This window comes from Lynx canadensis, chromosome D2, assembly GCF_007474595.2.
Source record: "Lynx canadensis isolate LIC74 chromosome D2, mLynCan4.pri.v2, whole genome shotgun sequence".
Classification (NCBI taxonomy): domain Eukaryota; kingdom Metazoa; phylum Chordata; class Mammalia; order Carnivora; family Felidae; genus Lynx; species Lynx canadensis.
The window spans coordinates 54,331,063-54,356,432 of NC_044313.2; the positions used below are offsets into that span (position 1 = coordinate 54,331,063).

The window sequence follows — 25,370 nt, forward strand, 5'->3', positions numbered from 1 at the left end:
ATATAACCAGGAAGAAATGCCCCTTTCTCCTTCAGTCCACCCGGTGGAATAAAAATGAAGACTCTACTCTGGTGTCAAGATACTGTCTAGAGGAGAAAAATCATTTTCTATTAATACTCTATATGGAAGTGCCAGAAATGATCCTGTCTTTTGGAGTGTCCATGAGATTTCTATCACTCAAGATTTTGTACCATTCTGAGACTCAAAACTAAACAAAAGCCTTTGCTGACTAACCCAGTCTTACCCTGGTGTTTAAATTTTTTTTTTAATTCTCTAATATCTATACCCCAATATTTTTATACTTCTTCAAGATACCATTTTAGAAATGTATCCTTTTAAAATGTTTCATGTGTAGAACACCGGGGTAGCTCAGTCGGTTGAGCATCCGACTTTGGCTCAGATCATGATCTCAGTTTGTGGGTTCGAGCCCCACATCGGGCTCCGTGCTGACAGCTCAGAGCCTGGAGCACGCTTCGGATTCTGTCTTCCTCTCTCTCTCTGCCCTTCCCTTAGTCATGCTTTCTCTCTCTCTCTCACTCTCTCTCTCTCTCTCTCTCTCAAAAATAAATAATAAAACATTAAAAAAATATTTCATGTGTATCTTGCCTAATTAGAATGTGGAATTCTTTTTAGCCTTTTAGGTCTTAGCAAGGCCTGAATAGCATGAACTTAATACATTTTTGTTGAATGAGAAGTTCCCAGTAATTCTCTTAGATGCTGAATTAGTCAGCTTTTGCTGTGGCAATAAACCACCTCCAGTTTTAGTGGCTTACAATCATAAACATTTATTTCTCACTAGCATTCCATATGTCAGCTGTGCTCAACTGGCTCAGCTGGTCTTCCCAGTGCCTGGCTGCAGGCTGAGATCTATCCATTATGGAACCCAGGCTGAAAGAGCATGCCTACTAGGGGCATGATCTTCTCTTGGTAGAATGCAGAAGCACAAGAAGGCTAACAGCAGTACTTCTTAAAAGCGCTCTATGGAACTGGCCCACATCCCATTAGCCATAGCAAGGCATATGGCAAGATACACACCTAAAATGAAGAGTGTGGAAAGTAGTATTTTCCCATGGGATGGGGGATGGGAGGGTGAGTGTTTAGTGAACAATAATATGACCTAATACAGATGTTTCTGAATTTAATAATTAGAGGAACAGGTGAAGTTATAAGTATGAAACCAAAGAATTTGGTGCGTAGGAGGTCTTCCAAGGACCTGGGAGTGAGGAATATTTAATGAAAACTTAAATTATTTTAACAAAAACAATATCAACATTAAAAGGTAGGGGGGCTGCAAAGTGTCCTAGTTAAAAACCTGGGCTCTGACGTTGGTCCAGTCGGTTTAGATTATGGATCTACTTCCTAGCTGTATACTCTAGATCAAGTCACTATATCTCAGTTTTCACATCTGTAAAATGGATGTGCCACTTACAAATCTGTTACTTTGCAGTTGTAAATCCATCTTTCATCGCCCTATTTGCAACACTGGAAATTTCTCTCTTGCCAGCTTTTGTTAAGGTTTGTCAGTAGAAGGACTAGAGGGAGAGTAGAGAAGGGAGGAGTTTTTCTTCCTGATTCTAGTGTCTTGGCTGCTCACTCCTGTAGCACACTGAGGCCCCCAGAATGTGGGACACCGTGGGGCTCTCAACGCCTAGGGAGTTTTAGCAGCAACACTCCTACATGCAGTTTCCCAGTGAGTTCCGTACTCTGACATCTCCCCCTTGGTACCTTCCTGAGTTCCCCTGGTGTGTTGAGTTCTACTAGATGACTTTACAGTGAGTGACCTGTTGGCCTGACACTTTAGTGAATTTCTCAGGACATCCTGTCCTTATCACAGGCCTGTATCTAAGCCCTGTTGAGAGTGGCCCCTTTACAGATTTATTCCTCTCCTGTTGGTCTGCATCAGCCCTTGAAGTAGTGGCTGCTCCCTGTATCTGCTATCTCTTTGACTCTTGGTATTATCCTTTGTTATAATTAATAATGCTTTATATTAACCTTTCCCTGTTGAAATTACTATGCGGTTTCTTGTCTTCTGATTGTACTTTGACTCATATGTCAGGGTAATAAGTGCTATTTTTCTCATACAATTGTTCTGAGGATTAAATGGAATACTACATGGGATCGCAAAGTGTTTAGTGTCTGCCATTGAGTAAGTCTGTAGTACGTGTGGGTGATGTGGAAACTATCATCTTCATCATCATCATCGCTGTTCCCATCACTAATTAGGAATAACATTTCTACTTTTTTGTCCACAGGATGTTTCGTCTTCACTCGCTCTCTGCATTGGCAGAACTGGCCATGGGCGTTCGATGTTACCATGGAGGATCACAGCCCACCCAGATCAGGCGACGACTAATGATGGTGGCTTTCCTGGGAGCATCTGCAGTAACTGCGAGTACCGGTCTCCTGTGGAAGAGGTGCGTGTTATCTGAGCATTCTGCTCCTGCATGTACTCTCATTCTTCCAGTTGTCTCTGTTATCTAGAAGGATTATATTGATTTCTGGCTTAACTTTGCACTAAAATTTCTTGCCCAAATAATTTGGTGTTGATAATATTTGTGAAATAAGATGTTTCAAAGAATTCAGCACTTGTGTCAAAGCAACCAATAGGAGATATCCTGCCTTAATATCTGCCTGTCTCCTCTGCGAAACATTTAAAATAATTTACCAATTTAATAATTTTAATAAATTTTTGAATAAATAATTAATATATAGTAGTAAATGAATAAGTAAATAAATTTAATAATTTACCAATTTGCTGTATACAATCCACTGGTTTTTAGTATATTTACAAAATTGTACAATCATTGCCACTCTCTGATTCTGAAAATTTTCATCACTCCATAAAGAAACTCCATGCCATTTAGTAGTCACTTCCCACTTTGTCCATCCCTCCCAGACCTGGGAAACTGCTGATCTGCTTCCTGCCATTAGGCAGTAAAATAGGGATAATGATAGTACCTATCTTAAAGGTTGTTATGAAGATTGAGTTATTATTTTTTTAAATAACGTTTTATTTTATTTTTTAAGTAGGCTGTACACTCAGCATGGGGCTCCAACTCACGACCCTGAGCTCAAGAATCATACACTTTACTAAGTCAGCTAGGCACTCTGAGGTATTATTTGTTAAGTGCTTAGAACAGCGCTTGGCACATAACTTTGTAAAATAAATATTTTGTGTAGAAGGTACTTGGCACATAGTAAGCTATCAATAAATGTTAACTATTATTACTGGATATAAACCGAAGGTGAGAAATGGTGAAGAGAGGAGAGAGAGTATTAGCAGAAAAGACTGGGTTTCCAAAAAAAAAAAAAAAAAAAAGTTGGAGTTGTGATATAAAAGATTCTATATTAGATTCTATCTCCTATGCCAAAAGTTGTGATTTTAATCTGTAGGCAATGATGAGCTAAGAGGGTTTGAAGCAAGAGTCTGATCACAAACAAGTATTAAGAGACGTTAATACAGCAACAATAATGGAATAAACTGGAGTGGGAAGATGATCTACTGACAGACACTAATACTAGTTTGAGATGATGATGCAGGTGCAGGAACCTTAGGGGTGCATGGGTTTAGGAAGAAGAGAGGGGGAGAAAGATCTAGACGGAAGGAGGAAGAGAGGGAGGCAAGAGAAGGAAAGGAGGAATGGGAAACACACTTTTTGTCCTTTCACTGTAATAAATATTAAATGCTTAGCAATTTCTTCAGGAATGCTTTCCTGTAATGGAATTAGAAGACTCCAGGCAGGTGCATTTAGATTGCCTTTTGGCTTAGTCTAATATCAAAGATGACAACAGGCTCTACCTGAAGAAGCTGAGAAGTTGTTTGATGGTTTGAATGTTTAAGAAGTTACTACTCTTTTTCTTTGAGTCACTTTGTTTATACTATTCAGATTAAATGCTAATGAACAAGTTTAGATTATTTTACTTATCTTAGTTTGTGTTGTTTTTGTGTAATATTACTCCCAGAGAAAGAATAAGAAGATAATTTGGACTGGTATGTAGAGGAAACATTCCTCTTTTTGTTATAATTTTTAAGCCCCAAAATATCCAAAAGCAGAAAATCTACATATTGACAGTATGTTTTGTCACAGATTATAATTTGATGAATGCTTCAAAATCATAAATATACCTAAGTGCCAAGATTTTAGTGCTCGAAGATTGTTAGTCTTGTGCCTTTGCTGTGCCATGTAGGAAATTATAATGAGAGAACCATAATTATTCTAAAGTTTTGAAACAAAAAATAAAAAAAAATTGTTGAAATTTTCATGTTTATATTGAGATCAAGATCAATAGCAAACACTCTCTAAAATGATTGTGAGTTGGGGCTCCTGAGTTGCTCAGTTGGTTAAGCATCCAACTTTTGGTTTTGGCTCGGGCATGATCTGACGGTTATGAGTTTGAGCCCTCCGTCTGGCTCCACGCTGACAGCGCGGAACCTGCTTGGGATTCTAGCTTTCTCCCTCTCTCTCTCTCTGTCCCTCCCCTGCTCACTCACTCTCTCTCTCAAATAAATAAGTAAAGTTAAAAAATAAATAAAATGATTGTGAGTTATCATGTCAGAGAATACAGGCATAGGGCTTGCCCTTTGATTTTATATCTTTTTTCCATTCTCTTTTTAAAACTTGTGAAATGAGCAGAAATAAAATGTTTTCCTAAGAAGTGAGATTTAAAGTTCTTTAAAAAAATAAAGTTCAGGGGTGCCTGGGTGGCTCAGTTGGTTAAGCGTCTGACCTTGGCTCAGGTCATGATCTCATGGTTCATGAGTTTGAGCCCCACATCGGGCTCTTTGCTGACAGCTCAGAGCCTGGAACCTGCCTTGATTCTGTGTCTCCCTCTCTCTCTGGCCCTTCCCCCACCTGCACTCTGTCTCTGTCTCTCTCTCTTTCAAAAATAAATAAATGTTAAAAAAAATTTTTTAAATAAACTTTTTTTAAAAGAGGGCATGATATAATTTTAAAGTTTAAAAATTTTTAAATTTATAAACTTAAATTTCAAAACTTTAAACTTCATAAATTTAAATGACAAAAGAACAATAGGATCTAAAAAGTCTAATGTAGAAGTTTCCATCCCCAATCCCTTTCCCTGAACAAAAAATAAATATTTAGCGTATGTTGTTATAGTTTTGAATTATATAGGTGGATGACAAAGAATACAATTTGGAATGTTTGCCTTCAAACCAAAGTGTATATGTTCTGGGTTATACAATTAGGTATGTGTAAAGACCAGGTTTACTACCTAAATTCATGAATTAACTTAAGTATGATCCTTAGAAACCATATTACGGTATTGTTAGAGAAAGAACATTTGTCACATTTTACTTTGTTTTTAGATACTCAGTCTTAAAAAAGATACTGAGATATAGTATTAAGGACTCAGGGTTTGAAGTCTGAATATTTGGGTTTAAACTGGCTATGTAGCCTATCTAGTATTATTCTTCGTTCAGCCTAAAGTACTTCCTTTACTAGGAGTTCTTGTCTGCAGGAGATAGATGCTGTCAGCTTTTGTCTGGAAATGTCTTTATTTTGCTTTCACTTTTGAAGGATATTTTCACTGGATATAGAATTCTAGGTTGACTTTTTTCTTTCTAGCACTTTAAGTATATCTTTCAGTTGTCTCCAGTTTTGATTTTTCTTTTTTTGTCTTCAGTATGGTATCCTCATTATATTCTAGTATTTTTCTTCATTGTGGTAAGATATATGTAGCATAAAATTTACCATTTTAACCATTTTTAACTTCATTAACATTAATTACATTCACATTGTTGTGTAACCAATACCACCATTCGTCTCTAGAATTTTTTTATTATTCCCAAACTGAAACTCTGGACCCATTAAACAGTAATTCCCCAGTCAACTTCCCCCAATACCTGGGTATTCTGCTTTTTTGCTTTATGAATTTGACTATTCTAGTGCCTATATAAATAGGATAATGCAATATTTGTCCTTTTGTGTCTGGCTTATTTCACTTAACATAGTAATTTCAGGGTTCATCCCACATGTCATGTATCAGAATTCCTTCCTTTAAAGGCTGACTAGTTTTTCATAGTGTGTATTATATACCATTTTGTGTATCTATTCATCTATCAATGAATACTTGGGTTGTTTCCACTTTTCAACTATTGTGAATAGTGAACATTTATGCACAAATATCTCTTGCAGCCCCTGCTTTCACTTCTTGTGTGTGTATAACCTGAAGTAGCATTGCTGGATTATGTCTTCAGGTTTTTTTATGGAAAAGTCCATAGTAATTCTTATCTTTGTTCTTATGTGTCAATGATATCTTTTTCGTTGGCTTAGTTTTATGATTTTTTAAATTGTTTTCAGCAATTTGATTATGATGTTTTAGTGCTGTTTACTTGTGCGTATTCTGTTTAAAATTTATTGATTTCCTTAGACTGTGATTATGCTTTTTATGAAATTTGAACAATTTTGCCCATTATTTCTTCATTAATTTTTTTGTTCCCATCTGCACAACCCCCCCTCATATACATATACTTTCTGGGACTCATTCACACATGTGCTAGACCATTTGGTATTGTCCTACACATCATCAAGGTTTTGTTTATATTTTATACAGCCTTCTCTCTCTCTCTGCTTCAGTTTTTGGAGTTTTTGTTTGTTTCTTCAAGATCAGTGATCACTTTTTCTGCAGTATCTTATCTGCTGTGTCTACTTATTTTTAAAAAGATTTTGGACATTATATTTTTAATCTCTAGAAGTACCATTTGGACAATATTGTTAATTGGAGGAGCTGGAAAGACGGCAGCATAGGAAGATCCTGAACTTACCCCATCCTGTAGACACACCAGATCTATAGCTACATATGGGTCATTTCCCTCTGTAAAAGATCTGAAAACTGTATGAACTCCATCTACAACAAAAGATATAAGGACCACACAAGATGGATAAAGAAGCAGAAACACAGTCCTGCAAAAAACCCTATCCTCAGAGCAACAACATTGAACAGAGAAGGAATTTCACCAGGTGGTGCTTCTTTTGGGGAGTGGGGCAGGGGGGTTGGTGCCCCACATTAGTCACTCCATCACCTGGGATTTTCCCTGGAGAGAGGAGCCTGAAATATTGGACTTGCAAAACCAATGGTTTGACATGCAGGGGTCCCAAATGCTATATGAAACGGAGATTCTGGTCTTAGAGGGCTCATATGTAGTTTCACTTGCTCTGAGACCCAGAAAAAAACCCAGCAGTCTGAAAAGGATTGCCAGTGACCTCACAACAGAAGGCATATCACAGGTGTGGAGGCCCTTCCTAAGGAGCACCAGGTTCAGGCTCCACTTGGGCACTCCCTGCACCTACCCTATGCTGAGAAGACAAGTGTTCCATTTTGTGTGGCTTTGAAAATCAGTAGGGCATAACTCCAGGAGAGGTGGAGAGCCATAGGAAACCACAACTCTGCTCTTAAAGGGCCCCTCCACAATCTCACTCACTCTGAGATCCAGCCATTGGAAGGAGTTTGAAAAGCACCTGGGCCGTATGTGATGATTTATTCACTGATTTTAGGGCTTGTGCCAGAAGGGCAGGGTTCTGTGTGAACTTTCTTCAGGAGTGGAACTGCTGGTGGCCACCATTTCTCTTGCCTTACTTCAGCCTAGCTGGCCTGATGTAGGCGCCAGTTCTGACATTCTCCATCTACATGGCTAGCACTGCTTGCCCTGCTGTGGCATTCCCTGTGGTCTTCTGTCACGGCAGGGCAAGCAGCTTCCACCCTGCCTCACCTGATGGGCATCCTTAGTCAGGACCAGTACCCCTCCAAAGTGATTCCTTGGGAGAGTTGGGGGGGAAGCTCTGCTCATGAACACATACATAACAGTTGTAGCCAGGCCTCTTGGCCAACCACATCGCGTGCTGACCCCACCCACTAGACACCCACAGCAGCTGCAACCTGGCCTCTAAGCTTGCCAAGCTCGGCCAGCCCCATCTACCAGTGTACCCACAGCAGTTGCAGCCCAGTCCACACAGGAGGATGCACACGACAACACAGGGGATACCCCTGGAACACTTGGTTCTGGTAACCAGAGTAGATTGTACCTCTGGGCCCCACATGTCTTCTACATAAGACCACTACCTTTAACACCAGGAAACATTGCTGACCTACATAATACATAGAAACAAACACAGAGTCAAGCAAAATAAAAATATAGGAATATGTTCCAAATGAAAACAAGACAAAACCTTGAAAAATGAACTAAATGAAATGGAGGTAAGCAATCTACCTGATAAAGAGTTCAAGTTAATGGTCATAAAGGTGTTTGTCAAACTTGGGAGAAGTGTGTAAACCCATTGAGAACTTTAACAAAGATAGAAAATATAAAAGAACCAATCAGAGCTAAAAAAACAAATAACCAAATGAAAATACACTAGAGGGAATCAACAGCAGATTAGAGGATGCAGAAGAAGGATCAGTGATCTGGAAGTAGTGAAAAGCAACCAAGCTAAATAGCAGAAAGAAAAAGGAATTAAAAAAAAATGAGGCTAGGTTAAGGGACCTCTAGGACGACATCAACCATACTAACATTTGCATTCTTGGTCCAGAAGGAGAAGAGAGAAAGAGGCAGAAAACTTATTTGAAGAAATGATAGCTGAAAACTTCCCTTACTTGGGGAAGGAAATATTTGGGTCCAGGAAGCAAGAGACCACCAAACAAGATAAAACATAAAGAGGGTCCACACCAAACATAATAATTAAAATATCAAAAATTAAAGAGAGAATCTAAGCAGCAAGAGGAAAGCACTAGTTACATACTGGAAGTACCTCTAAGGCTATCAGGTGATTTTTCAGCAGAAAACTTTGCATCCAGAAGGGAGTGGCATGATATATTCAAAGTGCTGAAAGGGGAAAAAAAAAATCTACAACCAAGAATGGTCAACCTGGCAAGGTTATCATTCAGAATTGAAGGACAGATAGAAGGTTTCCTAAACAAAGTAAAAGATTCATCACCAGTGAACTGGCCTCAGAGGAAATATAAAGGGACTTCTTTAAGCAGAAAAGGCCCATAAGTAGAAGTAAGAAGATTATGAAAGAAAAAGTCACTGGTAAAAGCAACCATAGTTAAGATAGTAGATCAGTCACTTACAAAGCTGCTCTGAAGGTTAAAAGACAAAAATAGTGAATCAAGTATATGATAATTAAGGGAATACACAAAATAAAAAAGATGTAAATATGACATCAGATACATAAATTTTTGGGAGGGTGAGTAAAAACAAAATTGTGAGAGGGTTTTAGGATGTATTGGAACATTGGGGCACCTGGGTGGCACAGTTAAGTGTCTGACATTTGATCTTGGCTGAGGTCATGATCTCATGGTTTGTGGGTTTGAGCCCTGCATCAGGCTCTGCGCTAATGGCTAATGGCGCAGAGCCTGATTGGGGTTTTGTCTGTCCTTCTGTCTACTCCTCCCCACTGGTGCTTGTTCTCTCTCAAAGTAAATAAATAAAAATATTACAAAAAAATAAAGAATGTATTGGAACATAAACATCCAGCAACTTTGAATAGATTGCTATATACACAGGGTGTTATATATGAGCCTCATAGTAACGTAACCACAACTCCAAAACCTGTCATAGATACATAAAAAATAAATAAGCATATCTAAGCATAACACTAAAGTGATCCAATCACAAGAGAAGAGAGCAAGAGAAGAAGAAAGGACAGAGAAGAACCACAAAAACACCAGAAAACATGAACAATAGTAGTACAATAAGTAGTATCTATCAGTAATTACTTTAGATGTAAATGGACCTTAATGCTCCAATCAAGACATAGAGAGATTGAAAGATTAAAAGAAAAAGAAACAAGACTCATCTAGTTGCTGTCTACAGGAGTCTCACTTCAGACCTAAAGATACATACAGATTGTATGGATGGAAAGGGATGGAAAAAGGTATTCTTTGCAAATGGAAGTGGAAAAAAAGCCAGGGTAGCAAAACTTAGACAAAATAGCCTTTAAAACAAAGACTATAATAAAAGACATGGTCATAACATAATGGTAAAAGGATCAATCCAACAAGAGGCTATAACTTGTAAATATCTGTGCACCCAACATGGGAGCACCTAAATACATAAAGCAAATATTAACAAGGGAGAAATTGACAGTAATACATAATAATAGTAGCAGACTTGGACACACTTGACAGACTTTGACATACATCAATGGATAGACTATTCAGACAAATCAATAGGAAACAGTGGCTTCAAGCAACATGTTAGACCAGATAGACTTACTAGATATATACGGAACATTCCATCCCCAAACAATGGAATATATAATCTTTTCAAGTGCACAAAGAACATTCTCCAGAATAGATCACATGTTAGGACCAGAATAAGTCTCAATAAATTTAAAGATGAAATCACATCAAGCATCTTTTCCAACTACAACTGTATGAAACTAGAAATTAATTACAAGGGAAAAAAACCTGGAAAAAAGCACAAGCACGTGGAGGCTAAATAACATGCTACTAAACAACCAATGGATCAATGAAGAAATCAAAGAGGATATTTAAAAATACTCTCAAGATAAATGAAATGGAAGACAACATTCCAAAATCTTTGGGATGAAGCAGAAGTAGTTCTAAGAGGAGGTTTATAGTGATACAGGCCTACGCCAAGGAATAAGAACAATTTCAAGTAAACAATCTAATCTAATACATAAAAGAAGTAGAAAAAATAACAAAGCCCAAAGTTGATAGAAGGAAGGAACATAATAAAAATCATACCAGAAATAACAAAATAGACTAAATAGATGAAATAGGTACTAAAAAACAATAGAAAAAATTTTTTAAAGATAATATAGAAAAGATAAAAAAAAGATTAAGAGGTTGTTCTTCAAAAGATAAAGGAAATTGATAAACCTTAGGCAGACTCAGTAAAAAAAGGAGAGGACTTAGGGATGCCTCGGTGGCTCAGTTGGTTAAACATCCAACTCTTGATTGGCTTAGGTTGTGATCACACAGTCATGGGATTGAGCCCCATGTGGGGCTCCACGCTGAGCATGGAGCCTGCTTGGGATTCTCTCCCTTTCTCTCTGCCTCTCCCCGACTCTCATGTCCATACTCTTTCTCTCTCAAAAATAAACAAAAACATAAAAAAAAGAGAGAACTTAAATAAACCAGAAATGAAAGAAGTTACTACTGACATCACAGAAATACAAATATTGTAAGAAACTACTATGAAAAATTACATGCCAACAAATTGGGCAATCTAGAGGAAGTACTAGGTAAATACTAGATAAATTCCTAGAAACATACATATTCCAAGACTGAATCAGGAAGAAATAGAAAATCTGATGAAAGACCAGTTACCAGTAATGAAATCGAATCACTTAAAACAAACAAACAAAACCACACCCACACACACAAAAACCTCTTAATAAGTAAAGTCTAGGACACATGGCTTTGCAGGTGAATTTCTGCAAAACATTTAAAGAAGAGTTAATAATACCTGTCCTTCTCAAACTATTCCAAAAAATTGAAGAGGAAGGAACACTTCTTAAATTTATGCCATGAGGACATGATAGCAAAACCAGGCAAAGACCCTACAAGAAAAATAATTATAAGGCCAATGTGTATCTCGTGGTCCTTTTATGTTTTGCTTATTTCATTTAATATAATGTCCTCAGGTTTATCCGTATTGTAGCATATGTCAGAATTTCCTGTTTTGAAAAAAGATTGAATAATATTCCATGTATGTATGTATGTTTTAGTCCATTTGGACTGCTGTAACGAAAATACCACAAACTGGAGGACTTATAAACAATAAACATTTATTTCTTACAGTTCTGGAGGCTTAGAAGTCCAAAGTCATGACACTGGCAGATTCAGTGTGTGGCGAGGGTCAGTTTACTAATTACTGGGTTTCTTTTCACTGTAACGTCACGTGGCAGAAGGGTGCAAGGGGGCTTTCTTGGGCTTTTTAAAATATAAGAGCATTAATCCCATGAGGATAGAGTTCTCATGACCTAATCACATCCCAAAGGCCCCATTTCCCAGTACCATTACCTTGGATGTTAGGTTTTAACATGAATTTTGGGAGGACACATTCAAACTGTAGCAATGTATACACCACATTTTGTTTATCCGTTCATCTGTTGATGGACATTTGAGTTCCTGCTACCTTTGGGATATTGTGAATAATGCTGCTGTATACATATTTGTTGAAGTTCCTGCTTTTACTTTTTTGTGGTCCATGTCCAGAAGTGGAATTGCTAGACCTCATAATAGTTCTATTTAAAAATTTTTGAGGGATCTTTATACTTTTTTCTATACCAGCTGCTTTAATTTACTTTCCACTAATAGTGCACAGGAGTTCCAGTTTGTCTACATCCTTGCTTAACACTTGTTATTTCCTGTTTTTTCAACAGTGAAACAAGTATGAAGTGATATCTTACTTTGATTTTGATTTCCATTTCCTGCTGCATGAATGAGGTGAGCCATCTTGGCCATTTTATGGTTTTTTTTTTTTTTTTTTTTGTTTGGAGAAATGTTTATTTAAGTGCTCTTACGATTTTTTTAATTAGATAATTTGGTTTTGGTTTTTTTTTTGTGTTTGTTTTTGCTATTGAGTTGTAGGAGTTCCTTGTATATTTTAGATATAACTTCCTATCAGATACATGGTTTACAACTATTATTCCTGGTTTTGTAGTTTAACCTTTTCATTTGTTGATTGCTGGTCATAGCTTTCAGTGTGATTTAGTTCCACTTGTGTATTTAGCTTCAGTTGGCCAAGACCAAAAGTCATGGAGGTTTTCCCTATGTTTATTCTGGGAATTTTATAGTTTTGGGTGTACTTTTTTTTTTTAATTTTTTTTCAACGTTTATTTATATTTTTTGGGACAGAGAGAGACAGAGCATGAACGGGGGAGGGGCCAGAGAGAGAGGGAGACACAGAATCGGGAAACAAGGCTCCAGGCTCTGAGCCATCAGCCCAGAGCCCGACGCAGGGCTCGAACTCACGGACTGCGAGATCGTGACCTGGCTGAAGTCGGACGCTTAACCGACTGCGCCACCCAGGCGCCCTTGAGTGTAGTTTTTAAAAAAATTTTTTTAATGTTTATTTATTTTTGAGAGAGACAGAGTGTGAGTGGGGGAGGGGCCAGAGAGAGAAAGACACAGAATCTGAAGAAGCTCCAGGCTCTGAGCTGTCAGCACAGACCCCGACGTGGGGCCGAACCCACAGCCTTGAGGTCATGACCTGAGCCAAAGTTGGACGCTTAACCAAACTGAGCCACCCAGGTGCCCCTGGGTGTCCTTTTTAACTTCTTTAATTCATTTCAGTGACTTTCTGGATGGTGTAAGGTAAGGGTACATGGGTTGTGTTTCCATTTATTTATGTCTTCTGTAATTTCTTTCAGCAGTCCTTTGTACTTTTCTGTATATGAATCTTTCACACACACACACAACACACACACACACACACACCCGGCCTGGTCACCTTTATTTCTAAGTATTTTATGCTTTCTGATGGGTTGTTTTCTTAATTCCTTTTTTTTTTTTTTTTTTTGTATAGTTTGTTGGTAGTATATGGAAATCACTAGTTTATATATATATATATATATATACTATAATATATATATATATTTTTTTTTTTTTTATATACTACAACTTTCCTGAATTTGTTTACTAGTAATCAGTTTTTATAAAATCTTAAGGGTTTTCTATAATTAGTATGTCACCTGTGAAGAAAGATCATCTTACTCTTCAGTCTCAATCCTTGCCTAATTGTATGGCTAGAACTTCCAGTACTGTGTTGAATGCCATGGCAAGAGTGGGCATTTATAGCTTCATCTCTCTCTCTCTCTCTTTTTTTTTTTTTTTTTGGAGAGATGAGAGGAGAGAGAAGCACACCACACACACAACCACACACACACACACACACATGAATGGGGTGGCACAGAGGGAGAGAAAGAGAAAGAGAGAGAATCTTAACCAAGGTTCATGCCCCGTGGTGGATGGAGCCCAATGCAGGGCTTGATCTCACATCAAGTGAGTTGGGTCAAGAGTTGGATGCTTAACTGACTGAGCCATCCAAACGCCCCCTAATAGCTTATCTCTTATCATAGAGGAAAGCTTTCAGTTTTTTCACTGTCGGAATCCTTCTCAGACTCTTTAAAAAAATAAAAGGGGGAACACTCCAAACTCCTTTTCTGAGTCTAACATTACCTGATACCAAAATCAGACAAGGCCACCACAAGAAAATAAAATTACAGGCCAGTATCCCCCAATGAGTACAGATGACAAACATAGTCTGAAAAATGTTAGCAAACTGCATCATAATATACTAAAAGAATTGTATGGGGGCACCTGAGTGGCTCAGTTGGTAAAGTGTTCGACTTGGGTCAGGTCATGATCTACGGTTCGTGAGTTTGAGCCCCATGTTGGACCCTGTGCTGACAGCTCAGAGCCTGGGACCCTGCTTCAGATTCTTGTGTCCCTGTCTCTCTGCCCCTCCCCGACTTGTGCTCTGTCTCTGTCTCTCAAAATGAATAAACATTAAAAAAAAAAACGTATCCATAGTCCAAGTGGGATTTATTCCAGGGGTACATTTTCTTAAATTATTTTTTGGTTTGTTGGCTTGTTTGTTTATTCATATTATCTTAGAGAGAGAGTGCACATGGGAGAGGGGCGGAGAGAGAGAAGGGAGAATCCCATGCAGACTCCATGCTCAGCATGGAGCCTGACATGAGGCTCAATTCCACAACAGTGGGATCATGACCTGAGCTGAAATCAAGAGTCAGATGCTCAATTGACTGATCCACCCAGGTATCCCTATTCCGGGATACAAGGTGATGTAGTAGCCACAAATAAGTCCATGTTGATATACTACATTAACAAAATAAAGAATCAAATCATATTATCATATCAAAAGATGCAGAAAAAGCATTTGACAAAAAATGCAACATCCATTCATGACAAAAACTCCCAACAAAATATATAGAGGTATAGAAGGAATGTACTTCAATAGATATGTAGGTAGGTAGGTAGGAAGGAATGTACTTCAATAGATAGATATGTAGGTAGGTAGGTAAGGTAGGTAGGTAGATAGAGGGAATGTACTTCAATAGATAGACAGATAGACAGACAGACAAGGGACTGCCTGGGTGGCTCGGTTGAGTATCTAACTCTTTTTTTTTTTTTTTAAACAGTTTTTTTTTTTTTAATAATTTTTTTTCAACGTTTATTTATTTTGGGACAGAGAGAGACAGAGCATGAACGGGGGAGGGGCAGAGTGAGAGGGAGACACAGAATCGGAAACAGGCTCCAGGCTCCGAGCCATCAGCCCAGAGCCCGACGCGGGGCTCGAACTCACGGACCGCGAGATCGTGACCTGGCTGAAGTTGGACGCTTAACCGACTGCGCTACCCAGGCGCCCGAGTATCTAACTCTTGATTTCAGCTCAGGTCATGAGCTCTGCATCAGGCTCTGCACAAGCATGGGAGTCTGCTTCAGGTATTCTCTGTCTCTTTTTTTCTCTCTGTCTGTCTCTCTCTTTCCTTTTCTGTCCCTGTGCCCTTCTCCCCTACTCTTGCTCTCATAAATTTAATAAATAAATACATACATATACATACGTACATACATACATACATACATACATAAATGGCATGTGCTTCCATATAGTAAAGCCATACATGACAGTCCCAAATGTGGTATACTTAGTGGTAGAAAACTGAAAGTTTTTCATCTAGATGAACAGCAACACAAGAATGCTCGACCTTGCCACGCTTTTTCAACATAGTTTTAGAAGCTCTAACCAGAGCACTTAGGCAAGAAAAAGAAATAAAAAGCATCTGGACTTCAAGCTGTACTACAAAGCTGTAATTAATCAGACAGTATGGCACTGGCACAAAAACAGACACTCAGATCAGTGGAACAGAATAGAGAACCCAGAAATGGACCCCAAACGTATTGGCCAACTAATCTTTGACAAAGCAGGAAAGAGTATCCAATGGATACTGTTTCAAAGGGACACTTGCACCCCAATGTTTATAGCAGCACTATCAACAATAGCCAAAGTATGAAAAGAGCCCAATGTCCATTGATGGATGAATGGATAAAGAAGATGTGGTATATACATATACAATGGGAGTATTACTCGGCAATCAAAAAGAATGAAATCATGCATTTGCAGCTACATGGATGGAACTAGAGGGTATTATGCTAAGCGAAATTAGAGAAAGACAAATATCATATGACTTCACTCATATGAGGACTTTAGATACAAAACAGATGACATAGGGGAAGGGAAGCAAAAATAATATAAAAACAGGGAGGGGGATAAAAACATAAGAGACTCTTAAATATGGAGAACAAACAGAGGGTTACTGGAGGGATTGTGGGAGGGGGGATGGGCTAAATGGGTAAGGGGCATTAAGGAATCTACTCCTGAAATCATTGTTGCACCATATGCTAGCTAACTTGGATATAAATTAAAAAATAATTATTAATAATAAAAAATAAAAGGCATCAAAATCAGAAAGGACAATGTAAAAACTGTTTTCTTTTTTTTCTATATATCTTTTAACATTTATTCATTTTTGAGAGACAGAGATAGAGCATGAGTAGGGGAGGGGCAGAGAGAGAGGGAGACACAGACTCTGAAGCAGGCTTCAGGCTCTGAGCTGTGAGCACAGAGCCCGATGCAGGGGTCAAACTCATGAACCGTGAGGTCATGACCTCAGCTGAAGTTGGGACGCTTAACCAACTGAGCCATCCTGGCACCCCAAAGTAAAACTGTTTCTATTTGCATGTGACATGATATATACAGAATACCCTAAACACTCCATCAAAAAAAAAAAAAATAAATAACTTTTGAAACTAATAATACAGCAAAGTTACAAACTAAATACACAAAAATTTATTGCACCTCTGTACACTAATAGTGAATGGTCAGGAAGAGAAATTGAGAAAACAATTTCATTTACAGTTGCATCAAAAAGAATAAAATACCTAATAATAAATTTAACCAATAAATGAACAACATATACATTGAACACTGTAACACTGGTGAACGAAACTGAAGAAGACACAAAATAAATGGGAAGATATTCTGTGTTCATGGAAAAGTTAATATTGTTAAAATGTCATATTACTCAAAGTAATTTATAGATTCATTGCAATTCTTACTAGAATTCCAATGTATTTTTCACAGAAATGGAGGGAAATCATAAAATATGTACACAACACAAAAGACCATGAATAGTCCAAGCAATCCTGAGAAGAAGAATAAAGCTGGAGGAATCCCACTTTCCTGATTTCAAAACTACAGAACTCTATTAATGAAAACAGTGTGGTAATGGCATAAATATTCACATAGACGAATGGAACAGAATACGAGTCCCAGAAATAAGCTCCTGCAAATGGGCTAATTAATATTTGACTGGGAGCCAGGAACACTCAATGAGAAACGAGTCTCTTCCAAAAATAGTTTTGGGAAAACTGGGTAACCACCTGCAGAAGAATGAAATTGGACCCATATCTTACCCCATTCACAAAAAATAATTACAGAAAAATGCTTTTAACAGAAGACCAAAACTGCAAACTCCCGGAAGAAAAACTCCTTCAGATAAACAATGCTGGGAAAAAGCTCTTTAACATTGGTCTTAAAACTATTTTCTGGATAACAAAGGACAAGCAACAAAGCAAAATCAGCAAGTGGGAGTGCATCAATTTAAAAGTTTGTGCACAGCATAGGAAACAACAAAATGAAAAGGCAACCTATGGAATGGCAGAAAAATATTTGCATACCATGTGTTAGTTAGAGGTTCATATCCAAAATGTATAAATGATTCATATAACTCAATAGTGAAAAGCAGATGATCTGATTAGAAATGAGCAGAGGACCTGAATAGACATTTTCCCAGAGACATCCAGATGGCCAACAGGTACATGAAAGATGCTCAATATCACTAATCATCAGGTAAATGCAAATCAAAACCACAATAATATATCACTTCATACCTGTTAGAATTGTTATTCTCAAAATTGTAAGGGATGACAATTTTGGTGGTGATGTGTAGAAAAAGGAATCCTTGTGCACTATTGGTGGGGATTAAAACTGATGCAACTACTGTGGAAGAACTGGAGGGTTTTCAGGAAATTAAATATAGAACTACCATACGATCCACCATTCACACTTCAAGGAAATGAGAACAGGATCTTGAAGTGATTTCTGCACTCCCATGTTTAATTCAGCTTTATTCACAATATCCAAGATATAGAGACAACCTAAGTGTCCTTCAACAGATAAATACTTGAAGAAGATGTGCTGTACAACACATACACGCACAGGAATATTCATGCAGCCAATGGAAGGAAAATCTTGCCATTTGTCTCTACATTGATGGATCTTGAGGGCATTTTGCTACGAAGATAAGCAGACAAAGAAAGACATACACTGTGTGGTATCACTTATATGTGGAATCTCAAAAACCTGAATTCCCAGAAACAGACATTAAAACGGTGATTACCAGAAGCTGAGTGGATGGGGAATTGGGGAGTTTTTGGTCAGAGTAGAAACTACAGTCAGAATATAAATATGTTTTGGGACCTAATGCACAGCATTGTGATTATAGTTAACAATACAGTATTATATACTTGAAAATTGCTAAGAGGACTATATAGATCTTAAATGTTCTCACCAGAATAAAATGATAACCATGTGATTTACTGGAGATTTAGCTAATGCATTGGTGGCAATCAGATTGATATATAGAAGTATATCAAATCAACACATTGTACCTTTATTTTTATTTTTATAATTTTTTTAAAGTTTATTTTGGGACGGGAGGGAGAGAGAGAGAGGAACAGAGTATCTGCACTTGATCTTAGCCAAAAGGCCGAGAAGTGATGAGGAACTGAGTATCTGAAGTGGGCTCTGCGCTGAGAAGACAGAGTCCCACGCGGGGCTCAAACTCACGAACTGCAAGATCATGACCTGAGCCAAAGTCAGACACTTAACCAACTGAGCCCCCCAGGCACCCAACACATTATACACTTTAAACTTACAAATGTTATCAATATATCTCAATAAAAAACTACTTTGAAAATGCACTTTTATGCAAAATATGCTTTCAGATAAAGGTAAAGAAAACTAATTATAATCATGATTGTAAAAATTAGTCCACAAAGTTTGCAAAGATCTGTGGAAAAGACCTTACTAACTTGCTGACTCTTCTAGTTGGTGGCCAATATAAAAGTAAGGGTAACCACAAAATGTATTATTCCTTAAAAAGCACAGAAGTTAACTTCAGTTAAAACAAATATTCTATACTTTTATTCCTTTCCTTCTCACTCTTTATGATACTGATGTCACAAGTTACATCTCATGTTGTGTGCCCATTAACATTTTTATAGTTAAATTTTTTTTTGTATTTGATTTTTGAACTTCTGGAGTTTAAAATTTAAAGAGATTTACACATCATCTTTATAAGACAACAGTATTCTGTATTTCTCTATGTATTGCCTTCTCCAGTGAGTTTTATATTTTCATATCCTTTCATGTTGCAGTGTAGTTTATTTCAACTTAAAGGACTCCCTTTGGCGTTTTTTTGTAATGCAGGTTTAATGGTGTGGACTCCTTCAGCATTGTTTATCTGAGAACATCTTTATTTCCCCCTTGATTCTAAAGAATAGTTTTGCCAGATATAATACCTTTGGTTGGCAGTTTTTCTTTCAGCTCTTTCCGTATCTCACCCTATATTTTTTATTTTTTTTATTTTTTTAATGTTTATTTATTTTTGAAGGAGAGAGAAAGAGGACAGAGTGAGAGCGGGGAGGGGCAGAGAGAGAGGGAGACACAGAATCCGAAGCAGGCTCCAGGCTCCGAGCTGTCAGCACAGAGCCCGATGCAGGGCTCGAACTCGTGGACTGCAAAATCATGACCTGAGCTGAAGTCGGATGCCCAACTGACTGGGCCACCCAGGTGCCCCTCACCCTGTTTCTTTATGCCTGCAAGGTCTTAGAGTTTTATGGGGTCCCTTTGTACATGATGAATCACTTTTCTCCTGCTGCTTTAAAACTGTCCCTTGTCTTTGACTTTGGCAATTTGATTATAATGTGTCTTAGTGTGGATTTCTTTGGGTTCCATCTTGGAAGTCTGTTGAGGCCTCTTCAGTCTGGATGTCCATTAACGTCCCCAAGTTTGGGAAGTTTTTGGCCATATTTTCTTTAAATAAACTTTTTACCCCTTTTTTCCTCCTCCTTCTCCTTCATGCATGTATTGGTTTTCTGACCCCGATCCCATAAGTCCCTTAGGCTTTTTCTTTTGCGTTTTGTTCCTCTGACTGGATAATATCAATGATCTAGCTTCGAGTTTACCAGTTCTTTCTTCCACTTGATCAGGTCTGTTTTTGAACCACCCTAAGTGAATTTTTCAGGTCTGTAATTGTATTCATCAGCTCCAGAATTTGTTTGCCTTTTTTTTTTTTAAATCTCTCTTGATAGTAGTTTTTTAATGCAGTGTTTTCTTGAGCTTATAGAGCATCTTTATGATAGGTATTTTGAATTATTTTTCAAGTAATAAATATTTCTGTTTCTTTAGGATCAGTTTCTGGAGATTTATTTTGCTCTTTTGTTTGATCCACATTTCTATTCATGTGTCTTCTAACTTTATGAGACATTTTTGAAGAATCAAGCACATATCACACACAGTCTTTATAGACTGACTTCATACAGAAGAAGGCCCTCAGCAATCAGCCTAATTATAGATCCCGTTGTCTCTGAGTCTGTTTGGAAGAAGTGACAGATTCTCTGGATCTGTGTGGGCAAATTTTCAATTGCAGAGGCTTGCCAGTTTTTTTCAAGAGCTTGTAATCTTTTGTTCCCTCTGGTGTTTGTCTGTAGTACTGCAAGTTCTCTGTGTATAGCAGCAAGCCACCTACTGTCTGTTCTAATCAGCCACCAAGTATCCAAAGTATTCCAGCTCCCAGTTATCACCCAAGTCAGGTGAGGCACATGCCAACTAGTCTTTTCAGGTAGCCTTCTGAAAAACTAGAACACTAGACACTCCTTCCACTTCTTCCCTCACGAGGGAGAAGACTCATTCTGTACCTTTCCTAGTTGTGCCAAGCTGTGCCAGCTCCCCAAACCACCTCCCGCTTCTCTCTTCTTTCGACTCCCTGGCATGCAAACCATGCCACCTTCTGTCAGGAGTCCAAATGAGGTGAACAGAAACCAATCCCTTGAGAGCCCTCTGAATAGCGAGAATGGTGAACACCCTTCCATTCTCATTCCTCCCTATAGGAGCAATTGCTAGCTGGGGCATTCTCTCCTGGTGCTAAGCTGTGCCTGCTTGTGGGAGGGACTGACATGGGTAAAGTGAAGTAGCTCCTTTTATCCATTTCAATGTGTCTGGTTTTGGCATTGTGCTTCCCTGGTGTACTGCAACTTCTTAACTGGATTTGGGGAATTTCATAAAGATATTTTGATCTGTACATCATTGTTAAATCATTTTTTCTGTGGGAGACAAAGGCTGGGACCTATTCTGCTATCTTGCTGACAGCTAATAATTACTTTATTAGATATTTTTCATTGTGTATGTTAACACTTTTGCATGCTGGATTTTGTTGTTTTCCTTTAAAAGTATATTGATTTTTGTATTGGCAGGCAGTTAATTTATTGAAGAACCTGTTTTATCATCTAAAGCTGTGTTTAAGCTTTTTTTTTAAATCCAACATAGTTACAGTATCTTTTTCTCTGGAGCTAATTTAGCCCTACTAATAAGATATGACCCGTCTGTTGTGTTTACTGAATGCCTTGGGTGTTCAGTGTTTTGTCACAGCTTGAGCGTTTCCCATTTGTGAGTCCTGGAAATATATTTGACCTACAGCTCTTTGATAATTGTTCTTTGCCTAATTTTGGATGCTTTAATCCTAAGAATACACTGCTTAATAGTAACTTAAGGGAGACCCCATTGGGTTCGTGGAACTTTTTCTTTGTGTGACTTCCTCCTCTCTGGTCCTCTTCCCCACCAATTCCAGCCAACCTCAGAGCCTCTCCAAATTGTGACCTCTGTCTTCTCAACTTAGCATAGTCACTCTGTTTTGCTTGGAAGCCTGCTCCTGATCTGGAAAATAAAATGTCTCCAAAAGAAACTTCAGAACAATTATAGGCCTAACTTTTTCAGAGAGTTACTGTCGTTCATTATCTGAATATGTTTTATATTTTGTTGAATTTTCTGTATTATTCCCCACTGTGTGAAGGCACATTTATTCTGTGTATATCATTATATTTTACCAGTTCTATAATGTTTAATCACTGTATTATATTATTATCATGATGGCTTCAACTATCAAGAATAAAATATTAAAAAAATCAAAGTGATTCTTGGAAGTGAAACTGCTCCGAAGGTGGTAAAAGATGCAGGGATATAATGGGTGTAACCTGCCTACTACATATGAGCAGCATTCAGAGTATCAGGGATATCAGTGTGTGAATTTTTCAGAAGAAATTATGAATTCTGTTTAGTTAATTGAACTGAAAGAAGCAGTGTGGTTAGGCTAGTTTCTGTTATACCAGACGATACTGAATGTCTGTAGATTTTCTTTTTAGAACTTTGGGTTTTGGAGAAGTCAGGTTATGAGTCACCCTTTACAGGGCTTTTCCTGACCCTACTCTATGTCCTTATGTTTTCTTTATCAGTTGATTTATCAGTTTTCCCAATTCACCTTGACTTTCTTGAGGACATAGATAGTCTTATTTATATTTATCTCAGCTGTAGTTCCTACAGCATTTGTTTTTTTTTTTTTTTTTAATTTTTTTTTTCAACGTTTATTTATTTTTGGGACAGAGAGAGACAGAGCATGAACGGGGGAGGGGCAGAGAGAGAGGGAGACACAGAATCAGAAACAGGCTCCAGGCTCCGAGCCATCAGCCCAGAGCCTGACACGGGACTCGAACTCACGGACCGCGAGATCGTGACCTGGCTGAAGTCGGACGCTTAACCGACTGCGCCACCCAGGCGCCCCTACAGCATTTGAATGATGAAATGAATGAATGCTGCCTCTTTTCTTTACCCATAAATTCCTTGGGTCTTCACTTTACCAGCCCATCATCATTTGGCTCCACAAACTTGTCAGAGGGAAATAAAACAGGGAAATGATCCAACCTTGAACACTTGGCCAAAGTTGAAAGGAAATTCAAGCTATGGTCAAAAGATTGCTTTTGAACCAGGTTGGGAAAAAAGCCTGTAGTGTATTAGTTTCTTGTGATTTTAAAATGTGTTTATTTGGGGGCACCTAGGTGGCTTAGGTTGGCTAATTGTTCGACATCAGCTCAGGTCATTATCTCACGGTTCATGAGTTGGAGCCTTGTGACAAGCTCTGTCAGCTCAGAGCCTGATCCTGCTTTGGATTCTGTGTCTCCCTCTCTCTCTGCCCCTCCCCTGCTTGTGCTCTCTCTGTGTCTCTCAAAAAATGAATAAACATTACAAAAATTTTTTTAATTTGTTTTTAGGATTTAGCCTTTAAAACATTCAATTATTTTTCTTGCTTACAAATTCAGATATTTCTTTGACTTTGTTAACATGTATAAAATATTATTTGCAAGTAAATGAAATAAGAACTGTTTGTTTAAGTCTTCTCTAAATAGTCATGTGAAATGATTACATTAAGAAATTTCTCATATTGCAGTATTTTAATCCCAGTGTATATTTTTCCAATCCTTTTTCTGGTCAACATAGATGAGGACTTCCATTTTTGTTCCTTTTGTGTTGGAAAGCGCATTGCATGCTTTCTCTGTGTGAGGCACTGGTTGGGAACTCTGGATAATTAAAATAAAAGAATAGTGCGGGCGCCTGGGTGGCTCAGTCAGTTAAGCATCCAACTCTTGATTTTGGCTCAGGTCATGATCTCATGGTTCATGAGATTGAGACCCACATTGGGCTCTGCGTTGACAGTGCAGAGCCTGCTTGGGATTCTGTCTCTCCCTCTCCCCTGCCCTCTGTCCCTTCTTCCCTCTCTCTTCCCCCCCCCCCCAACAATAAATAAATAAAAGTTAAAAAAAACAACTTTTGGGGAGCCTGGGTGGCTGAGTCAGTAAGCATCCAACTTCAGCTCAGGTCATGATCTTGCGGTCCATGGGGTCTAGCTCCGCACTGGGCTCTGCACTGACAGCTCAGAGCCTGGAGCCTGCTTCAGATTTTGTGTCTCCCACTTTCTCTTCCCCTCACCTGCTCACCCTCTGTCTCTCTCTCTCTCTCAAAAAACAAACGTTAAAAAAATTTTTTTTTTTTAATTTTCTTGGGGTGGCTCGGTCAGTTAAATGACCAACTCTTGATTTTGGCTCAGGTTATGATCTCACATTTGGTGGGATTGAGCCTTGCTATCAGCACAGAGCCTGCTTGGGATCCTCTCTCTCCCTCTCATGCTGCCCCTCCCCTGCTCACACACATGCTGTCTCTCTCAAAATAAATAAACTTTAAAAAAACAAACTTTCTCTTAAAAAAAATAGTGTCCAGTCTCTTCTTTTTGTTTTTTAAAGTTTTTATTGTTATTTAGTATTCCAGTATAATATTTTAAATTATTTTATTTATATTAGAGAGACAGAGTATGAGCAGGGAAGAGGAATGGGGGGGGGGGCAGAGAGAGAGAGAGAGAGAGGGAGAGACAGAGAGAGAGAGAGAGAGAGAGAGAGAGATTCTTAAGCAGGCTCCATGCTCAGTGTGGAGCCCAATGTGGGGCTTGATCCCATGACCCTGAGATCATGACCTGAGCTGAAATCAGGTGTCAGACACTCAACTGACTGAGCACCCAGGCACCCTATTACTTATGTTATTATTCCAGTATAATTAAATGTACAGTGTTATATTACTTCATGGGTACAGTATAGTGATTCAACAATTCTATGTATTATTCATTGCCTCATCATGATAAATGTACTCTTATCCTCTTTACCTATTTTATATCCATCCCCCCAGTTCTGGCAACCACAGTTCTCTATATTTAAGAGTCTATTTTGTTGTTATTGTTGTTGTCGTTTGTCTTTGTCCTGTGTTCACTTGTTTTATTTCTTAAATTCCACATATGAGTGAGATCATATGGTATTGTCTTTCTCTGACTGACTTATTTCACTTAGCATTATGCCCTCTATACCCTCTAGATTCATTCACATTGTTGCAAATGGCAAGATTTTATTCTTTGTATTGCTTAGGAATATTCCCTTGTCTATATATACCACATCTTCCTTATCCATTCATCTATTGATGAACACTTGGGTTGCTTCCAAATTTTGGCTGTTGCAAGTAATGCTTCAATAAACCATGGGGTACATCTATTGGTTTTGAATTAATTTTCATATTCTTTGAGTAAATACTCAATAGTGAACTTACTGGATTGTAGGGTAATGTTATTTTAACTTTTTGAGGAACT

The 25,370-nt window shown here is 38.1% G+C and overlaps 1 protein-coding gene across 1 annotated transcript in view; it reads left to right on the forward strand.

The window, feature by feature from the left end:
• MICU1 (mitochondrial calcium uptake 1) overlaps nucleotides 1-25,370 on the forward strand; it is a 250,315-nt gene that overhangs the window by 42,774 nt on the left and 182,171 nt on the right. The window contains 1 exon segment of the mRNA XM_032595262.1: nucleotides 2,253-2,414. Within this exon segment, the coding sequence (XP_032451153.1) occupies nucleotides 2,307-2,414 (108 nt within the window). The 5' untranslated portion in view covers nucleotides 2,253-2,306.